The sequence below is a fragment of the Rhea pennata genome, chromosome 1 (genome assembly GCF_028389875.1).
Source record: "Rhea pennata isolate bPtePen1 chromosome 1, bPtePen1.pri, whole genome shotgun sequence".
Lineage (NCBI taxonomy): Eukaryota > Metazoa > Chordata > Aves > Rheiformes > Rheidae > Rhea > Rhea pennata.
In genome coordinates this window covers 11,034,074-11,054,216 of record NC_084663.1, presented here as the reverse complement: position 1 = coordinate 11,054,216, position 20,143 = coordinate 11,034,074, and the positions used below count along the sequence as shown (strand labels likewise).

General features: G+C 37.0%; 1 protein-coding gene across 3 annotated transcripts in view; it reads right to left on the bottom strand.

Annotated features, from left to right (window-relative positions):
- CACNA2D1 (calcium voltage-gated channel auxiliary subunit alpha2delta 1) overlaps window positions 1–20,143 on the bottom strand; it is a 390,747-nt gene that overhangs the window by 188,612 nt on the left and 181,992 nt on the right. For all 3 annotated transcript variants that reach the window (XR_009959084.1, XM_062581330.1, XM_062581317.1), the window contains exon 4: window positions 18,450–18,509. Coding sequence is in view for 2 of the 3 variants with exons in the window: in XM_062581330.1 (XP_062437314.1) it covers window positions 18,450–18,509 (60 nt within the window). In the remaining variant the exon portion in view is untranslated. The remainder of the gene's footprint in view (window positions 1–18,449; window positions 18,510–20,143) is intronic.

Here is a 20,143-nt window from a genome sequence, read left to right as displayed (position 1 = left end):
CCAATCCACCTCACAGACTAGTTACCTAGTCCACGTTTAAGTTTGCTTATTAGGCCATTATGGAAGACAGTGTCAAAAGCCTTTCTGAAGTCAAAATAAACATCATCTACTGTCCTCTCCTAACCCAATCCTCCTCCATCAAGGTTGACCTCCTTGCTCCAGACTTCCCTCTGCTCTCTGGGGCTCAGGGTTCCTGACAGCCAATCTTACCATTAAAAACTGAGGTGTAGAATGCATTGAAGACCTCTTCCTTTTCAGAAATTAGTCCCAAACATTTTGAAAATACATAGAACATTAGTGAAAGAATTGGGAATCCTATTGACAAGTATGAAGTGAAAATTATCAGATAAGACTGTTTTATCTTTTCTTTCACAGACATATCAAATAGCTGAACACCTGGAGGACAAACCAGTGTAAATTCCTACAAATGCTAATAAGTACTTTTTCATGAACTGTTGGCAAAATACATTTTTCTTTAACAAACATTTTCTTGTCTTCCCTTCCCTTGTCTAGGTAGACAAAGAAATGTTCATTTCATTACCCTTAGGATAATAAAATACTAACCTAATAGGTCCTATGATAAATAAGCCATCCAGTTTTAGTTTAATCCCTCTTATTTTATGACATACAGTTTAAGGAATAATTAGACTCTCCAGAAAAGAAAGCTAAATGTGACCCACCACAAATGAAAAATCACTTCTGTTTCTAAACAGTATAATTTTAGGAAATAAGTTTGCCTAATTCTCAAATGGGGAAAAAAAGAAAGACTGCCAACTACTGCAATCTGTTTTTATTATAGCTTTACGATTTTACATTAGTGAATTGTCACTTTTTTTTTTTTTTTTTTTTTTTTAAGAGAGAGGGGGAGTTTAGCAGTTAATAAGATTTTTTTCCTTCAATTCCTATGAGCAGAAATGCTGATTTACCTCCTGGATTTAAAGTGAACATAAAGTCCAGCAATATGGTAAACTAGTGGGAAATACTATGTCTTAACACGTGTTGTAAAAAGTGGGTTGAAAAAATGCATTTAAAACAGGGTCTTGAAACAGGACTTGGACTTAAATAGGAACAAAAAAAAAAGAATTACTTTTTAATAAAAACTTGCAAATGTAGAACAGTTCAGCAACATTCCAATCTAGAAATACTCACACATGTATATTATCCATAATGTGGAGGAATGAATCATTTGTGTTAGATGGGTTGTTCCCAGAAATATCATTTATTAAAGAACTAGTATCCCACAATTCTGAATTTTATACACAAATTAAAAATTCAGGTTGGCCCAACAATTCATGCAAAGTCCATTCTACCTGGATTTGTCTAGAAGGCATTTCCCAAGGTTACACTAAGACTAGTAATAGGAATGAAAAGATGAAGGTGACAATTATAGGCAATGACATAAAGAAGATTAAAGCAGCTACATATTCTCTTTCAAAAATACACTTTTTTAAAGGTGAGAAAGGTAAACTTAGTGTTTATCTACAGTTTATTTTTCTAGGAACCTTCAAAACTATAATTTTCATGAGGCAGACATTTGCTCGTTCAGATGGACTGAAGTGACTGATTAATATCCACTAGAATACTAAAAAAACTCACTATTTATTAACTCACACACTTGACTGACAGTGACTAAAACACGCAACCCTCACATGAAAGGATAACAGTAATATAGAAAAATAGATCCCAGATAAAAATATACTCTGTGAAGAATTCATTTTCAAGTCCTTTCAAGACACCAAAATAGAGGGATTTGAGCCTGATGCAAAGACTGGCATGTGGGCCACCAGCCCAGGCTGGGCTGTGCCCGCTCACCAGGCTGTGTGTCTGTCCGTCCATCCGTCCGTCCGTACTTGTCTGGTGTTCCTTTTCTCCTGTAGCACTATCCCCTTAGATGCTCACTTTAACCATGCTTGATTTAATTTACCTTATGCAAATTATAATCAGCTAAGGTGAGTGATATGTTTAGTTTTATGTTACGTACAAAGCACAGGAGAAAACCATGTTATTTTATTACAGGGTGCGTAAGTAGGTTTTTGTCTGATTGTTTCTTCCCACTGCTCATATTATATCACATTGTATGCTTACTTAGAAAAAATTGAAGTAGCAAAGTTATATCTGTTCAGCTGGAACAAAGCTGATGTCATTTAGAAACCAAAATGAAATATTTCTGTCAGTCTGCCTCAAAGCAATTAACAATACCATTTTACTCTCTCTTTTTTTTTTTTTTTTTAATTTTAGCTAAACAGTAGGAATGCTTTATGTTGATATCACGGTGGGTTATGTTTGGTTGGTTTTTTTTGCTGCATAGGTACTATGAAAATATAAAAGATTACTAAAGTGATTACTCTTGTCTTCAAATAGTTTCTAGAATTGATTATATAAACTGTACTAGTGCAAAACAGGAAAACTTTTCTATTTCAAAGAAAACTCAATCTTCAGATAATTTTCCCCACAAAAAGTCTTAAAGGAAAACATAATTAAACTGCTCTAGTTGTCATGATGATACTTAGTTTTATGGAAAAAAAAAGAATTTATTTTAAATTTTAATTGCAATTTGGCTGTAGGATTAAAAGACAGAAGTAGTTGAATGCATAAAAATAAATGCAATACAACCCCTGGATTGATGAGAAATATTTTGTTAACTTATCCACTGACAACACTTGTTTGATTTTTTTGTATTAATTATTTCCATTATTTGAATTACTTGTTTTATTATTACTTGTTATTAATTGTATTTGGATTTTTTTTTCCATGTAATGCAGAACTACACGTTCATCAAGTACAGCAACCAATGAAATATTCTTCCAAAAGGTACAGGAAACTGCTAATTTTCTCATCATAATAACTTCTTCAAAATATAACCAATTGTGTAGAGATTCTTGTTATAAGGCAAAATGCAACTGGATTACACAGTAGATTTCCAGGTGGAAAATGAAATGAATATAGTAGCAGCTGATTAACCTCTATATCACACTATTCTATCTGCTTAATGAAAACATTAATATATTTTTACTTTAACTTAGCTTACTCAGCATTATTTTCTTTGGTTGTTGCCAGCACACACAAAAAAATACCATAAATCGTCTAAACTGCACGTAGATTTTACCTAGCTGTACGTCCTGGGATTATTGCAGTACACAAGCCTAGTTAAAAAATCAATCAGTGTTGCCCGCTTCGGTAAGTCTTCGCCTTAAACGATTATGCGAAACCCCTGACGGCTCACAGGGGCAGCAAACAGCCAGTCAGCGGCCTTGAGAAACACCCAGCGCTCGAGTGCCTAATTAACACGGAGCGGAAGCGATCCTAACCGGGCCGTTCGCGCGCGTCCTGCCCGCGGCGGGCGCAGCGCGGCGCAGCGCGGCGCAGCGCGGCCGCCCGGCGCGCCCCTGCCCGCAGCAGCCGCTCGGGAGCACGGGCACCGCCCCGCACGCCAAACACCGTCCGTCTTGCTGCTTGGCGTAAGAAAGACGGGCACTTTCCCAGTAAACCTCTGCAAGTAAAACGTCTTTATCGCAAATAATTAAAACATGATTACTTTTCTCTCTAATTATTTGGTATATTACAGTGGTGTGATGAAGTTTTCGCAGAAGAAGAAGGAGCCGTGAGAGCTGTACCGCTATCCTGCTGCTACCTTTCTCACTATCTGCCTTAACAACTACGCTATATGTAAAATAATTTGTATTTTGTCACCTTTCTCTCATGGATCACAATAGAGATTTTTATCTGCAATTTATCTGATTTATCTGTTTTGGGAATGGCTATAGCAAAAAATGCGAAGGAATACCCCGATTAAGAGGGAGCTAGCGAGGTAGCTAGCTGGGCACGGCACTTGCAGCTGTACCGTCACAACCACAAGCTAGCTGCAACCTTGCAGCTAGTTGCACATAGCTCTTGACAATGTGCATAGTTTGAACAGATTTCATATCCTTTTTTAATAGTGAAAAATATGACTTCTTTTCACCATCCACACCTGTCATTTTCTAAACATAGTTAAGGAGGGCTTCTGTTTTTATTTATTTATTTATTTATTTATTTATTTATTTATTTATTTTACTTAGCACTGAGAACTGCAGGTACAGGCTACCAAACAACTGCTCTTTGGAAACAGGAACACAGAGACAGAGATGCTAGCTATGTCCTTCAATGCCTTTTTGCAAGATGTTCAGATAGTTCAGCAATAAACTGAACAGAGCAATATAGAATACGTTTAGAAAAAATATATATATATATATTTATACATATATATATATATATATATATACTCTTTTTCTCTAGTCACCCTGTAATTTCAGACAATTTGGGTAAGTTAGATTTACTTATTTGATACTAAAAATAGAGGAAAAATTAATTAATAAATTAATACTTAAAAGGTAAGATGTTTGAATGTAAAATTTTGCAAAGAACAAAACAAATAAGATGGGAAGTTCATGTTCTTAAAATACATTATGGCTTGTCTCCCAATTTTCATCTGGCAATCTATCTGGAACCATGCAGAGAAACAGAGGCAAGGACTGTGGGCTTTTAAATCTGGCTGTGTTATTTCTTTTTCTTTCACTTTTTAGAAATCCAGTAACTACTTTTTTTCTCTCTTTTTTGTAAAATAGGGGTAAGAATTCACTATTATACACACTGTAATAGTAACATCAGGCAAGAGCCAACATTTGATAACTACTACACACTAATGCTCTGCTAGCTTTATGTACTTCAAATATACAGACATGAATTTATATATGGCTATGTAAAATGATCACTGCTGTCATTGCCTGCTTTGCCTGCTTCTAATAACTGGGATGAGAAGGAATCAGCTTGTTCTGAATTTACACACCTTCCAACAAACTTCTGAAATATTTTAACAACCCATAATTCTTATTTAAGGTAGAAAACTATTAAATTCCACAGCACTTTTGCTCTCCCATCAAAATCTGTGGTAATATGTAGATTTGGTCCCTTAAATTTTGCATAATTCAGTTAAAAAATCTTGTCCTGCCAGCACTTCTTTGAAATTCACCTTTTTTCCCCCCTCCTTCAAAATCAGGGTAGACAGATAGGCAAATAACAAGAGATGCAAGAAAACAGCCAATGGAAAAGATACTTTAAACATGAGAAAGATCGATGTACTGTAAAGCCTGAAAGCAAGAGAGCCACTTGATGAAAAAAGACAGGCAGGGAGAAAGCTCCTGCATGCCTAACCAAAAACGTTACTGGAAAGAGAGAGCAACGCTGAAAGAACAAAACAAAGAAGAGAGTAAGAAGGAAAGTGGAAGGAGTGTATTGAGAGTTTGAAGAAATACATGCACCTTTGTTGTTGTTGTTGCAAAATGCCTCCTATGATGCTCGAGACCTACTTAATCCCTCAAACCCTATTTCAACAGGTCGTGTACCTACCACAAACGTCCCTAAACACCGACGCCGTGATGCCACACGTTATCATTACGCCATAAAACCAATACTCCGATGCGGCCAGCACGGACTGTTCAGTCTATGGGCACAAGGAATTGGAAATAAAGGACACACGTACTCAAAACATTATTGGAAATAAAGGACACACGTGCTCAAAACACTACGGATGCCAGGGCAGCGACAACACACAACTGTGCCGGCTGACGGGGAGGCCAGGACGCCTTCCCTGCCGCGCTCCACACCGGCACTGCTCGCCCTCGGCTCTCGCAAATTATTCATCGTGTTTTCCCCGTTTGTGTCTTCGTCTCTGTTCTAATATTTCTCGGTTTTAAAACATGACAGAAGTGAAACTTCAAAGCACATGCTGGCTTAACTGCCTGTATTCTCAAGGTACCTAACACCACCAGCTTTGGCCCCTCGCAGATGTGCAGAACAGAGGGTCATCTAATAATATAGCACCTGTTCGCAGCCATAAATATCCACAGACACATCATTAGATGGATTTCTGTATGTTCATATATCTCCACTTATACGAATGCATACACACATATATGTGACTGTGTATGTATGTTTATATATACACATGCAGAGGAATATTTATATAACTTATATACACATACATATACCTTCCACCCTTTTCACTAGGGCTAGTTTATGCTCACGTCCTGTCTGATTCTTAATATATATCCTCATTTACGCTTAGTAACACACACACACACACACAAAAAAAAAAAGAAAAACAGGAAAAAGTATATCGAGTATTTCATTCAGTTATGTATAAGCTTTAAATCTTTCTATCTTAAAGCAACAGGGGAACGATCTGTCCTGTTCCATCCTAAATCCTCTAAAACTCCTGCAAAAATAACACTGCAGAGCTTCCAGGCAGAGATAAAAGTTTTTGGCATTTTCGGTTTTATTTCTTTCAGTATTTCCTCAACAATTTATACTTGACAATGATTTGAATGATTTGATTTTACATGAATCCTATACTTGACAAACATACTCCAAGTTCAATGTATGTATTCGCAATGCTGCACTCTTTCTGGCATGTAACCATTTCAGTGATGTATTCTTGTGTCAGTAAAACTTATCAGTATGAATCTGGAGAGGAAATCCAGTTTCACTGTCCATGTCATAATTCTTTTTTCATAAAAGTAGTATTCATAACTCATAACCATACCATAATTCATAATAATGTCGTAATTCTTTTCATAAAAGTGGTGGGTTGCTTGCCCTATCACTATCGATAGACTGAGAAACTCATTAAACTGATGCATTCTTCCTTCTACCTTTCTTCTTCCAATTTTCCAGTTAAATTTATTCATAACTGGTCTATACCTATTGCTCTAATGTAAATGTGTTTTCTCTTTAAATAGCATTCCTCCTCAGTGTTTACTCTCAATGCTGACTATTTACTGACCACTAACCATGGTATGTTTTAGGACAGCACATGTTTTATTTCCTGTGGTGATGTATTTTTAAAAAATAAAGCAAAGACCAATCCTGAGCACAGGATGCAATCCTGTGCGTGTTAGCATACTCCGTCATGCAGCTGCAGTCTGTGACAGCTAGCGAGCACTCAAACAGTGCCCAGCTGCAGTTCATGGCATCGCATGTCCCAAGACCACTCGCAGACTGTGCAGACAAGATAACTCTGCTGCCAGCCAGAGGGAGCTCAACAGGTTGGAGAACTGGGCAGAGAGGAACCTCATGAACTTCAACAAAGGGAAGTGAAGAGTCCAGCAGCTGGGCAAGAATAACCTCAAGAGTCAGTGCAGGCTGGGGCTGACCTTCTGGAGAGCAACTCTGCAGAGAAGGACCTGAAGGTCCTGGTGGACAAACTGACCATGAGAAAGCAATGCATCCTCATGGTGAAGAAGTCTAACGACACCTGGGCTGCATTAGAAACTCAAGGGAGGTGATGCTACCTCTCTACTTAACACTGCTGAGACCACACATGGAGTGTTGGGCTCCTTATTACAAGAAAAGTATGGATAAACAGGGGTGAGCCCAGCAAAAGGGCCATGAAGATGGTGAAGGCACTGGAACATCTCTCACATGAGGAGAGACAAGAGAGCTGGGACTGTTCAGCCTGAAGAAGAGAAAGCTCAGGGGGATCGTATCAGTGTTTATAAATATCTGATGGGAGAGCATAATGAGATGTGGCCAGACTCAGTGGTGCTCAGTGACAGGATGAGAAGCAACAGGCACAATTTGGGACACAGGGAATTCTAAAATACTTCTTCACTGTGAGGGTGGTTGAACACTGGAGCAGTGCACCCAGAGAGGTGGTGGGCTCTCCATCCTTGGAGACATTCAAAACTCGACTGGACTTGGTACTTGGCAACCTGCTCTAGTTGACCCTACTTTTACCAAGGGTATTGGACTAGACAATCTTCAGAGGTCCCTTCCAACCTCATCTCTTCTCTGACTCTACCAGGTTGTGCTCTGTCTTGCTTTTGACACTCCTCCAACAGTACCTCAACAGGTTTTATACCCTAAAACACTCTTACATACTGTGATGCAGCAGACAAAGCACCTGAAGCACACGCACTCCCTAGTTCCACGCAATGAAAATATTTATTTAATAAGCTGCACCATTTTCTTTCAAGTTATTTCTGAAATTTTGAGCAGAAAAGTACACACGCATGCGCGCGCACACACACACACACACACACACACACACACACACAAATTATCACTGAGGGCCTCAGTACCCCTGAGAGGAGTCACAAGACCAAGTCCAGCCTGAATATTGCCAACCTCTGCCACCTAGTTCCAGAACTAGGTCCCTGGATTTTTTTCTTTTAATTCAATAATATAGATACAGATTTTAGAGATTCAGTTGATATTTTATCAAAAACGTATTTCTTAAACAGTGCCTCAGGGAGTCAGAGTTACAACTCTGTATGAAGTGCACACCTAACAAGAGTGGTTCCCATATGCAGTTCCCTTGCTCTCATGAGCACCAGAGAACCAGGAAAAGGGGACAAAATTTCAGATATTCATAAGCAAAAGTTGGCCTAATCTAGCTAATGACCAGTTGCCTCTAACTGCAGGAAAATAAAATACTGGAAAAGGAGGAAGTATCCCAGTAGATCTCTAATGTACTTCTTTTTTGTCAAACATTATCCCTTTATACCATTATCCCACTTTATCCCATTATCCTTTGTAAAAGAAGTGTGCAGTCTTGGAAGTGAGGCATTCCTTGGGTTAAAGTAGAGGAAAATACAGATTCAAGAGTGCTTCTGCTACCTCTCCCGTAAAAGAGGAGAGTCACAGTAGTCGTGCTGGCATCTTGAGCCCTCTGCCTTTCGCTCCGTACCTGCTCTTTGCGGGGGCTGGAAAGTGCTGAATGACCTAAGGCTCCAGGCAAGTCCCAGGCTCCGGTCAAAAACTATCTGGCTGATCTGTGATCCTCATCTCCAGCATAATTCACCAATTTTCCTTTTTACTATTCACACATTTGAAAAGCAGCACAGCAGCTTCCAAGCTCAAATACAGAATCTCAAAACATGACTTAAGTTAGTTGAAAGTCTTAGGCAATGATTTCACCAGCAAATTTGCAGATATGTTTGACAAATGTCTTAGCCAAAGAAGACTGTAGTTAATTTTTATAGTGTTGCTCAGTAGTGTTATAGATATACTGTACCAGGGTTTACAGCACTTTCTTCAATATCAAATGTTATGACTCGAATTGACTCAAGGAAAACCTTGAGGCAGAGATATCTTGATAAAAAAGAAAGAGAAAGAGAGAATGGACACATTTGAAAGTAAATCTCCTATACCCTATGCTCCCATATAATAAGGAAATTATTCCCTTTAGAATTATTTCCCTTAGAAATAATTTAAACTATTACACCCAGAGTAAATTCAGTGAAATTGAACTGGCCTATATAGAAATCTTAGAGTCTTGTAGAAAACTTTTTTGTTGAAAATCCTCTTTCACTTTTTTGCTAGAAAAAATTAAACACAAGACATAAAAGTTTTATCAGGAAAAAACACCAGAATTAAATGCAGACACTGAAGACTCTCAATAGAGCCAGGATCTCTAGTTTTACCATTCCCATGTGTAACTCTTAAGAAATGTAAAACTGAAGTTCTTCTCTTGAGAAGTCATAATACTCACAGGAGTAAGAAGAATTCTGCTTGAATTAATTATTCATCAGGGATTATTCATCCATTTTTAAAAGTGAGGATCTGTACCGGATTACCATACTCATATATTTATATTTATTCTTTAAATTTTCAAGGCAGTTACAATGTAGGGTGCTTCAGTGGAAATAAAATTTGGGAATATCAAATAGGAAGAAAGAACCAGAATGACAGTGTTTTGCATAAACATGGAAATTAGAAGCAACTGGAGAGTCAGCCTAGAGCTGTTCAGACTTGCTAAAGTCCTAATGTCGCTCCAAAGAGACCTAGTGTTGCTTACATATGCATTTATATGGTCTTTATCTGCTCATAGCTGATAGCAAAAGTGAACCAGAGAAAGGGAAAGACATATCTAACAAACCACATTTCTCATCAAATTAGGTAGTTTCTTAATCGCTTCTTTGTAGAAAACAGAAGGACATTAACATATTGCTTACTGGAAAGAATCTCTCTACCCTGTATTACACACATCTCTTGTTTTGTGGCAAGTCCTCAGAAAGACTCATCATTACTTTAACAACACAATGTTCATCTTCAGAACCTAGAAAAGTCAGAATTCCACCATTTGTTTAAATTCCATGAAATCAGAAGAATACTTTGCACACAGAAGTAGAAGGATAAGAATTGCCAGATCCCTGGCACAAACTATGGCTGTTACCAATAGGTATCCTGCAGGACTGTTGACTGCTCTGAAGTCATCTTGAAGTCAATTGAGAATGAAATTCTCATTAACCTTTCTACTGTATAGCAACTGCAAACTAATACAGTCATCAAACGTGTTCTGTTTTCAACCACTGCACAAGTCTTGGTACCTCAGCTTGTGGTATCATTTAAGCACATACTGTCTGGAAAAACGCAAATATTTTGTTTCTTAAGCCATTAGGTGTTGTCTTCTTTCTCTTCTCTATTCTTTTTTGACATGATATTTCATGACATTTCTACTAAGGCCTATGAACATTAAAATATCTAAACCTTCCAACTGCCAAGTTAGTGTTTTTATTATTATTTTCTACAGATGATGGGCTGTTGAAAAGACATTCTGAACTTTCAACTAAGATCAGAAAAACAAACAAGAAATCCTATGCCTAACGAACAAGGCAACCTATCAAGGTATTGCCTGATGACTCCTATGTCTTTATTAGTTAAATATGAGAGGTTAAAAGAAGGAAACAGAGTGAAAAAAAGAAAACCCACAAATAAAGATCTCCACCCCAAACAATCCCATCCATTCATCTCCAAATTTCAAAAAGACTCTATTTTAAGTCCGAAATATTATGCCCAGGCCTAAGTCTATACTTGCATATTCTCAGTTTCTGTCCCTTTCGACATGAAACACTTAAAAATATTTTTTTCTAACTTACTTTAGAAAAATTAGTAAATTGTAAGGAAAACTACCAAGGTTATCATTTAAAAACAATCATCAAAGACTATTAATCAACATACATTGTATGGCTGTCATTCATTCTTTGAAATAAGAATCCAAACTTTCTAATATTTTCTGAATTTCTATGTCTTTCTAGATCTTCTAGGAGGAAATTAGTAATTTGAAACCAGTAGAGGTAAGTAACTCTTAACAATCATCAACACATTTGCTGAATTTAACATTAAACAGGTCAAGGTAACATGAACGTAAGGAGGAATAGAGGACCCTGACGTACTGAGTTCATGTAGGAGATGATGCAAACTGAGGAAGCAATATCTCAACTCGACTAGAAGATGGCTGTTAGACTGGCAAGAATGAATCAACCACAAAGATGCTGTGAATTTTCAACAGAAAAAAATGAAACTGATAATAAAATGTAAAAACAAAATAAACAGTATCCTAGAATTCCATTTTTAATTTATTTTACTTATTCACTTTAGGTAGTAAAACTATGCTAAGAATTATTTATCACAAATTTTTATTAGAATTTGAATATGAGGGTGAAATGTAGAATGAAAAAAGTAATTATCGACATCTAACTGTATAACAAAGTCAGTGATGATTCTGAGATAATACATCCAACAGCAGTCTGCAGAAAGCTTTTCTTAACATACAGCGCTTCTCTGTTGTAAACTAAAGAACCTGCAGGGTGTTAATAAATTGAGTACAATAGTACATCTTGCTTTTAATAAGATGTTTGTTCAGAAAGCACATTAAAGAATCATTCAAAAAGAAGGCGATAATGCATATGTATGGTGTCTTAAGAAGAAGCAATCACACCTTTCTCCTTTTTTTTTCTTTTCTTTTTCTTTTTTTTTTTTTTTTTTTTCTCCTTCCCTCCCAGCTTTTCTCAGGAGTAGCACAGTTTTTAATGAGCTGCCTGGTCAATAACTAGAAAGAATATGAGATGCTTTTAACGTGTTTGATTTTTCAGATAAAATGTAATGTTGAAAGATCCAACAGTGATTGAAGGTGTGTCATCTCTCTATCCTGAAAGCTTTTTTGGCATGTTTTCTACCAGTGAACTACTTTGCTGCATTGATGAGATCCTTGCAACGATTTATATTACAGAGTAATAAACTGAATGGAAATGTATTAAGAGATGAGCTAGCATAAATAACCAAAATCCAAAGACCAAAAGATACGTTACGAAAACTGGTTTTATATATTTATTATTTTATTTATTTATTATAGTTACCCATCTAAGATTCCTGCATATATATGGTCTCCATTCTGAATGTAAAGCTAGTGTTTGCCTTCCTACTTTATCCACTAACAAATTCCATCTTGGATTAAAAATCCTATGGGTGAAAAAATCAACGATTATAGGCATAAGTGATCACAGAATCATAGAACCATAGAATCAATAGGAGTCCAACCTCCCTGCTCAGCAGGGTCACCTAGAGCACGTTAGACAGGGTTGCATCCAGGCAGGCCTTGAAGATCTCCAGCGATAACAATTACACTAACCCATAAAACAGATCTTATACATACATAGGAGAAGTAGTGCATGGAAGAAATCCCCTAAAGCAACACCGATGTGAGGAGGAGTCTACGATTTCTAGACAAAATTAATCCAAGAGTCACCAGAGAGAGACTTACAGAAGGGAAGGCACCAAGCTAATCCTTTTGGGCACTGCCAAGGATCTCGGTATGCTGAGCCTCAGGAAACCCCCGTCTGCAGTGCAGATAGAGCCCACCCTCCTCCAGCTGCAGACTCCCAGCAAGCTAGCAAGAGTCACTGCCTTTAAAAATGTCATTTTCTAACAAGCTGTAGTTTTTTACCTTCTGTGTATGTTTCTTATGTCTAAGACATATGTCTCCCAAAATGTTTTAGTGCAGAGGACATCTGTGAGTCCTTGTGAAAATCGGAATCTCAGTATTAGGGGCAAAATCCTGGGGACAGAGCGCTGGACAACGAGATCTTGTTCCCAGGAGGGAACGTCAGACAAATTTGGTACTCATACGATGACGTGTATGTCACATTCCCCTAGACAGGCTTCAGCATGGTCATGTTCACAGTGAACTTCTAAATTAAGAGGAATCTCCCCTTGCTAACTGTGCAAATCCAAGAAGGCAGAGTGAGACTTCTTGAAATATAGTAGGAACCAAAGCTGTTTTTTTTTTTCCCCTTTTTTTAAATGGGAAGAAGTTTTAGTTAAAAAACACAAAAAGGAATAAGTATAAGCTACTTTATTTCACCCTAACAGTGATGAAATTGCTGTAATTGATGTATTTCCTGCCTTTCTTTGACAAAGAACTATTGAAAGACTTTTAGAAATGCAGGTTCCTGCAAAAATTGGAATTCATTTGAACTGAGGAGATGTGCGTTATTTAGGAAGAATCAGATAAACATCAGAACAACCTGTGAAACCACACTATTTCAATACTTTATGATTCATTTTTATTTCCTCCGTGCCTCACCTTTCTACAACCTATCCGGCATATAAACATCTCTGTCCCCTGAGTGAAAAGATGCCAAAGTGCACACAGTCACTGACAGACAAAAGCTGATTTCATATCTTTGCAGTGAGATATATGGCACATTTCATTTAAATTATGCACAAATCAAAGCTATATGCCACATAAGTGAAGGTGGCACACAGCCCTTCAGAGAAAAAAATATTATTCTCCCGAAGACCTTGACCATCTGCCTGTCAATTCAAATCAATCATACTGCATGGGTTTTTTTCCCAAGTCACATATGCTTTAGACCTCCCCCAAAATGAACCAAAATCAATGGAAGGGACTTTTTTTTTTTTTTTTTTTTTTTTTGCTGTTGTTGTTGTTTTGTTTTTTAAACTAGGTTTTGGATCAGCACATTGTGCAAAGCTATGCTTGGTGCTATAGATACTTTCATGAAATAACTTGGTGTGGATCACTCCTCTGGGAAGGTTTCAGCACCTCTCTGCCCTCTGGGACTCTGCTCCCCTGGGGCTGGAGCCAAATTTGAGGTCTACCATCTCCCACAGTCTTTGCCCTGAAGAGGACTATTAGAAGTACACCCATGACAGCCGTATCCTTTCTATGATGGCATGAGAGGAAAATAATATCCTAAATGGTTTTCTCCCCCAAATGTCTAAGTCCTCCCCTCTTTCAAAAGACATAAAATATGTTTCATCTACTTTAGATAGAAGTAGCTTTAAAGTTAAAGGGGTGAAGTTGTTTGTCTTTTGAGTTGAAGCTTTTAAAATACAATGTTTTAGTGCTGTTGTAACATCCATGATAAATTACAGATAGCTCTTAAGACTCAAATCTTCAACCAGAGGTGAAGACAAGCAATGAGAGATGCCTGCTCCTGCTCTGCCCTTGGGTCACCTCTGTGCATCATCCCTTGTGAAGGAGGACTTCTTTCACCTCAGCTATTCTTTTTATCCTTGATTTCTTTTCTGAGCAGCTTTTCTCTATGTTTTTATGCACTCAATATGAATAGTTAAAAAAAAAATCAAAATTCAAAAGTAGTATTTCCATGACCTCCTGTCTCACTGGTAAGCACACTTGGTAAATGCTGTCTCAGAAAATGTAGGTTTCATGGAATCAATACTTAAGCCAGAAGAACATAAAACAATACTATTGCTTAAAAGATAGTACATATAGAAAGACTTTTTCATGTAGCTTTTTAATGTGATAATTAATTCCTAAAAGTCTGCGATTTAGTCTTCTTATAAATAAGTGGATGCTAATAGGCCATGCATAAAGATTGTCCTTGTTAAAATACAAATGAGATTCCTTATGTTTATACATGTGTAAGTACAATTAATATTGCAACCCAATTGGAAACGAAATTGGTTTAGTTAACCAACCATTTCCATGCAATCAAATGTGATATCAAATGTAATTGTAGAAGATCCACTTGGGGAATAATAGCAATTATTTCATGCAGAATTCTCCCCTCCTCCTTCCAATTCACATACACATTTTTTTTCATGCATCTGTACTCCAGCAAAATAATTGGACCATCACAAGTGTCAAAAATACCATCCTTTAGCTCTTCAAAAAATGAGGAAATTCAAACTGACAAGGCTGTTCCATTTAGAAATATTGTTTTGTACATTTGATTTATAACTGCCTTAATCTAAAAGTACTCAAGTAGTTTTTATTTCTTCAGCTGTATATACGGAGCTTGGGAATTGTGCAATGCTGATGGAGCAGGGAGCAGAGAACAGCATTTTTTTTATTTGCCTGCAGCTAAGTACTCTGGATTTGCCTCCATAAACTTCACAAATATTCTCTAGAGACTTAATATTTTTGTAAGAGATAAGTATTATTTTAAGGCCTTAGAGGTAAACTGTGGATCAAATATTTTAATTAGAACTATCTTTAATCAGGAAACAACATATTTAGCAAGGTAATATAAATAAGAATTGCTATTTTTTAATGCAGAAACATTCAGTATCTTTAGTATTCTTTTCAATTGTTTTGTACTTTTCATAGTAATTATTCCCATTACCAAAATTATTTTGATATTTGCTGATGCAAAAAAGTACAAAACATTATAATCTTTATTTCAGTTAGCTATCCAAAAATTAAGGTAAACAAAACAAATAACACCTCTTAAATCTTTTTAAATTTTGAATTTCCTTTTGATTTCAAGACATTCAACACATATCCAACAGTATTCATTTATTTTAAAAAGCGTGTGTGCGTGCATGTGTGTGTATGAACACACATACACAGCCCCCAGAGTTAGTCAGTGTATTCGGAAAGATGTGCAAGATGATGACCACAGAACAGGAAACTGAGAATCCTTAAACTAACACCAGATAGTCACTGTTCAGTAAGTTGCTTGGCTATATTTTTCCAGGTTCAAATTCATATTGGAGATTTCTACATTCATAGCAGGGTTTGATTTTGGTGACTATGGACAAACTAATATTACTAAAACCATGGCCATATTAAAAAAGAGGTCTTTAATTTGGTAAAGCTTCTTTTAACCATTTAAGTTTTCATTTTTGTTTTTGTTTGTTTGGTCTTGTTGAAATAGTTGCAATTAGGAGGAAACTGGGATTTTTTTTAATAGACGTGTAGCTGTATTTCTTTCAGTATTTTAGTTGCAGCTTTTTTTTCTAAAAATCAAATAAATTCTTTAATTTCATGAACTCTGACTGCCTTTACATGAAAATATTAGATGAATTAACAAAAGGGAGACTGCAACATCAAATCTGGATCTTCACAGCTTTTCCCCATACTAGCTAATTCAAAAACACCTCATCACCTGAGGATACTGAATTTTTGTTACACCGTGACTCCAACCTGCAGAGTACAATTTTACAATATTTTTCAGCTGCAGTCTGTGCATTTGTGTATAAACACTCACATTCAGAATAACTCGTTAGTAGCAATGCTCGCGGTCTTCTGATTAGCACAGCCCTCGTAGCTCCGTGTAGACGGCCGTGCTAACGCCAGCCCGCTTTGCCCTCCCTCTTCCCATCTGCTGCACTGAAGCCAGCCTGTACTGACTTCCCTAGAAGGAACCTTTTGGACTTTGCTTGTTTGTGATATTTTCTTCCCAAAACTCCATAGGCGATCACTGCACTGCAATCTGACCGACAAGGACATTGCTGCTTGTGAGCTAATTAGAAGAAGAAATAGCCTGTACTAAAGAGTGGGTTTCTCTAATGACTCATACGCAATAGGGCTCAAAGGGCTTTCATCACCAAAAACAACTCCTGGAAAAGAAATAAACTTTATACAGTATGATAGCAGACCATTCATAATGCTACCAGGAATACATTAAGAACCATCAACTACGGAAAGCTTTATAGTACATCTTCTATTTTCCATCCATTTTCCAGGCATTAGGAAAATGAATCTTCCAGTGAAAATTAAGTTTATCAGAAAGATCTGTGTGCAAACTAATTTGAACAGGCATTTTCTAAAAAGTAGGCCAGAAGCGAAGAAAGATTACTTCTGGCAAAAATGGAACAAATTAAATTATAAGAAGCTTAATTCGTTTATTCAAAATTTAATTGCATAACCTAATGTCAAGGTTATTATACGCTGCATGGTGTTCTCATCCAAATTCAAAATAGTAAAAAACAAGCTTGGTTTGCAGTTACTTTATTATAAATCTAACTGCACAGTTCTTTCATTCTAACCACAGTCATTGTCTGAGCCACATACATTAATATAAAATCACGTTTCAAAATTACTTTGAGATGTATTCTTGGCAATGAATTCTAATGAAACCAGAAATTTCTCCAGCCTGAGTGATTTCTACTGGAGGTGAAGGGTAAAAAAAAAAGCAAAAAGTTGGGACGGTATTGTTTATGCGATGCCAGTGTCTACAGTAACAGAAAGCAAATTATTAGGAAGAGCATCTGATAACATTCATGCCGTTTTGCACAGAGGCCATCAAAACTGTAGGGTTTTTTCCTAGTAGAAAAGGTCGCTGCAGCATTCTTATTACTGCATCCCCATGGAACAGGCATTCTGCAGTTTATCACCTATTTGAAGCTGTGCCTCTGCACAGACTGCACTTGAAAACCACCCCAGCTCTCTGCACTCTTAGAAGCCAACCTCTTTTATGTGAATTTGGCCTGACCTTAGGAGCGCATTTGCAGATCTCCATGTTAAAGCGTCTGAGGAACACAGGATCAGAAGGGACATCTCAAGAAAAGCATAGTGCATTTATCTGTGTGTCTGTATTACTGCAGTATACGTGCTGAAGCTAGGTTTGTAGCAGCAACACATAAAAGTACCATCTGCTTTTACTTCGGAAAGAACAGGTAATGAAGGCATAATAAATGACTTTGACACTTAGCAGGGAACTGTGGCCTAAAATTAACAGGCTTATAGTCATGCAGCACAGTATTAATTCGACTCGAACAATATAAAAGAATTAATGTTGTACATTTTGCGACAATCTCACTTGTCTTTCAATAAGGTCCGAAATGACTGAAGAGCCTGGCTCAGCATTTGACCGGATTAAGGTCTCTTGTAGCAGTGCCACAGCATTGCAGAGAAGAGATGCAGTTATTAAAGTACTAAGAGAGGATTAAAAAACGGTCTATGACTTTACCATCATGTAGATGTACAAAACCTTCTGTATTATGCTTTTTTCCCCCGATTTTTCCCAACCACGTAAACAAAAACAACTTGTTAAAAACCAGTTCTCTGATGCTGCGTTCCGGTGCTTGGAGCAGCACACACATTTTACTGGTAGCAGCTATCACTCAGATGTCTTCTCTGCAATTATTCCTTACATCTCAGACCAAACAAATGTCTTGGCCACCCCTCAGAGCTGTACCACTGAGCCTGTGATGCTCTCTAGGAGCTTATGAAGGGGAAAATCCACTTTATTCACCCAAGGCCCAGACTGAAGCTCTGTTTACACAGTAAAATAAAACACCTGCACACCGGCAATGATGCCTTTTGTGATGGATTTATAAACAGCGTATTTTTAAGAATACAATTACCATTTCAAAGAGGAAAATTCTGAGAAGGTGAAAGGAGAAAAGGTGAAACCTACCCCAAATTCATCCCTCCACTGATGTGATGCTTGATATTTCTCTGCTTCTTTAGCGAGGCGCTGAAGAACAAAGAAGAAAAGGACGTAAGTTTTGGTTTCCGTAATACGTGGCTTCAAAAGGCAAACAGCGAACAGAGAACAAAAGGTACTTTCTTCTGAATCTTAGTTTGGTAACTGCTGCACAGGATACGGTTAATATCAGGTGGAGAAGGCACAGCTATAATACAGATCCTAATAGAGAACGCTCCCACTGCTAATACGCTTTTCTCTCCTCAGCCTTTGTAAGACACTAAACTTTTTAAGACATCCCCAAGAAGGCTTTTAAAAATACCTATGGGCAATCTGGAAAGCATCTAATACATTACAGTCACTGATATTAATAATAAAGTTCAGCGCATTTAGAAGTAAACTTTATACATTCCGATCACTAGTGCAAACTACAGTATTTTTAATTAAATATTATCTACCAATAAGGATTTTTGGGAAACAGAATGTCCAATTAGTCATATTGGTATTCACTATTTTTATTTAATCCTACTGATTTGTCACATAGTAAAGGATTTCTTTTTTAAGTTCTCCATACATATGTTTTCTCAGTATAATTCTCTGTATATTATCTATATTTTTTGCAGTTACTTTGAATTAATACATATTTGAGTAAAGATGCACCATACTTTCTCAAAAAGGGATTTCAAAAATTATTTTATTTGCTTAGGTAAGCACAACCATCTTGCATTACAAAGCTTAATCCTAAAACTAACTTCACTTAAGGCATTCTAGATAAGTTCAAAATCAATCAATAACCTTCTGAAAATACTTTCTCCTAGCATGCATAACACCTTCAGTATGTGCATTAATTAAATTTACTGTCAACTCAATAGAATTTATTAGAACCTTAAAACACCGTTATATGGATATTTATTTTCCCATTACATTATTTAGCTTCAATTACAGGCTGCACTGACAGCCCCTGTGATTGCTAGTGACCCATAAAAACTCCTTAATTTGGACGAGCTGTAGTCTGGTCCCATGGACTGAATGCACATTAGACATTGGAGAGCGTAAAGTATGCTCCTAGAGAGCATTTTTCCAGTTTAATTTAATTTGAAAGAATTCTACGTCCAGACTGCTCCACAGGAAGTAAAGCAAGTGAACATGCATATCAGATGATTCTCCTTCAAAGCCTTCTCCTGAGAGCACAAACACAACTACAGTGTTGGTGACTTGTCTTTTCCCATACAAAATTTTAAACCTTTGAAAAATAACTATTTGTACATACTCATGAGTAGTTTGCTAAAATTTTGCAAATGAAATTTATCATGTTTCCAAACAAAATGCTTGTTCTCCTGAGCTGGAGAACAAGCTCTCCAGGGCATCCCCATCACTGCAGCCCTGGAGGCAGGCACCTGTCCTCAAAGCAGGAAAGCTCGCTTTCTCAGAAAGAAGTCACCTGATCTGAACATAGTCCATGTCCTAATTTCTGAGTGACTTACTTTAAAAATCAAACTATTTTATAGCTTATAAAAATTTTAGCAATAGTTTCTGGGGAATCATGGTCTTCTTTTACATAGAAATAGCCTCTCTATGTCCACCAGATAACAAGGAAAGAAAATGCTTTACTATTTAATGATACATATTCACTGTAGGCCTTATGCTCCTTTTAGTATTCAGATCAATACCTATAGAAAAAGAAC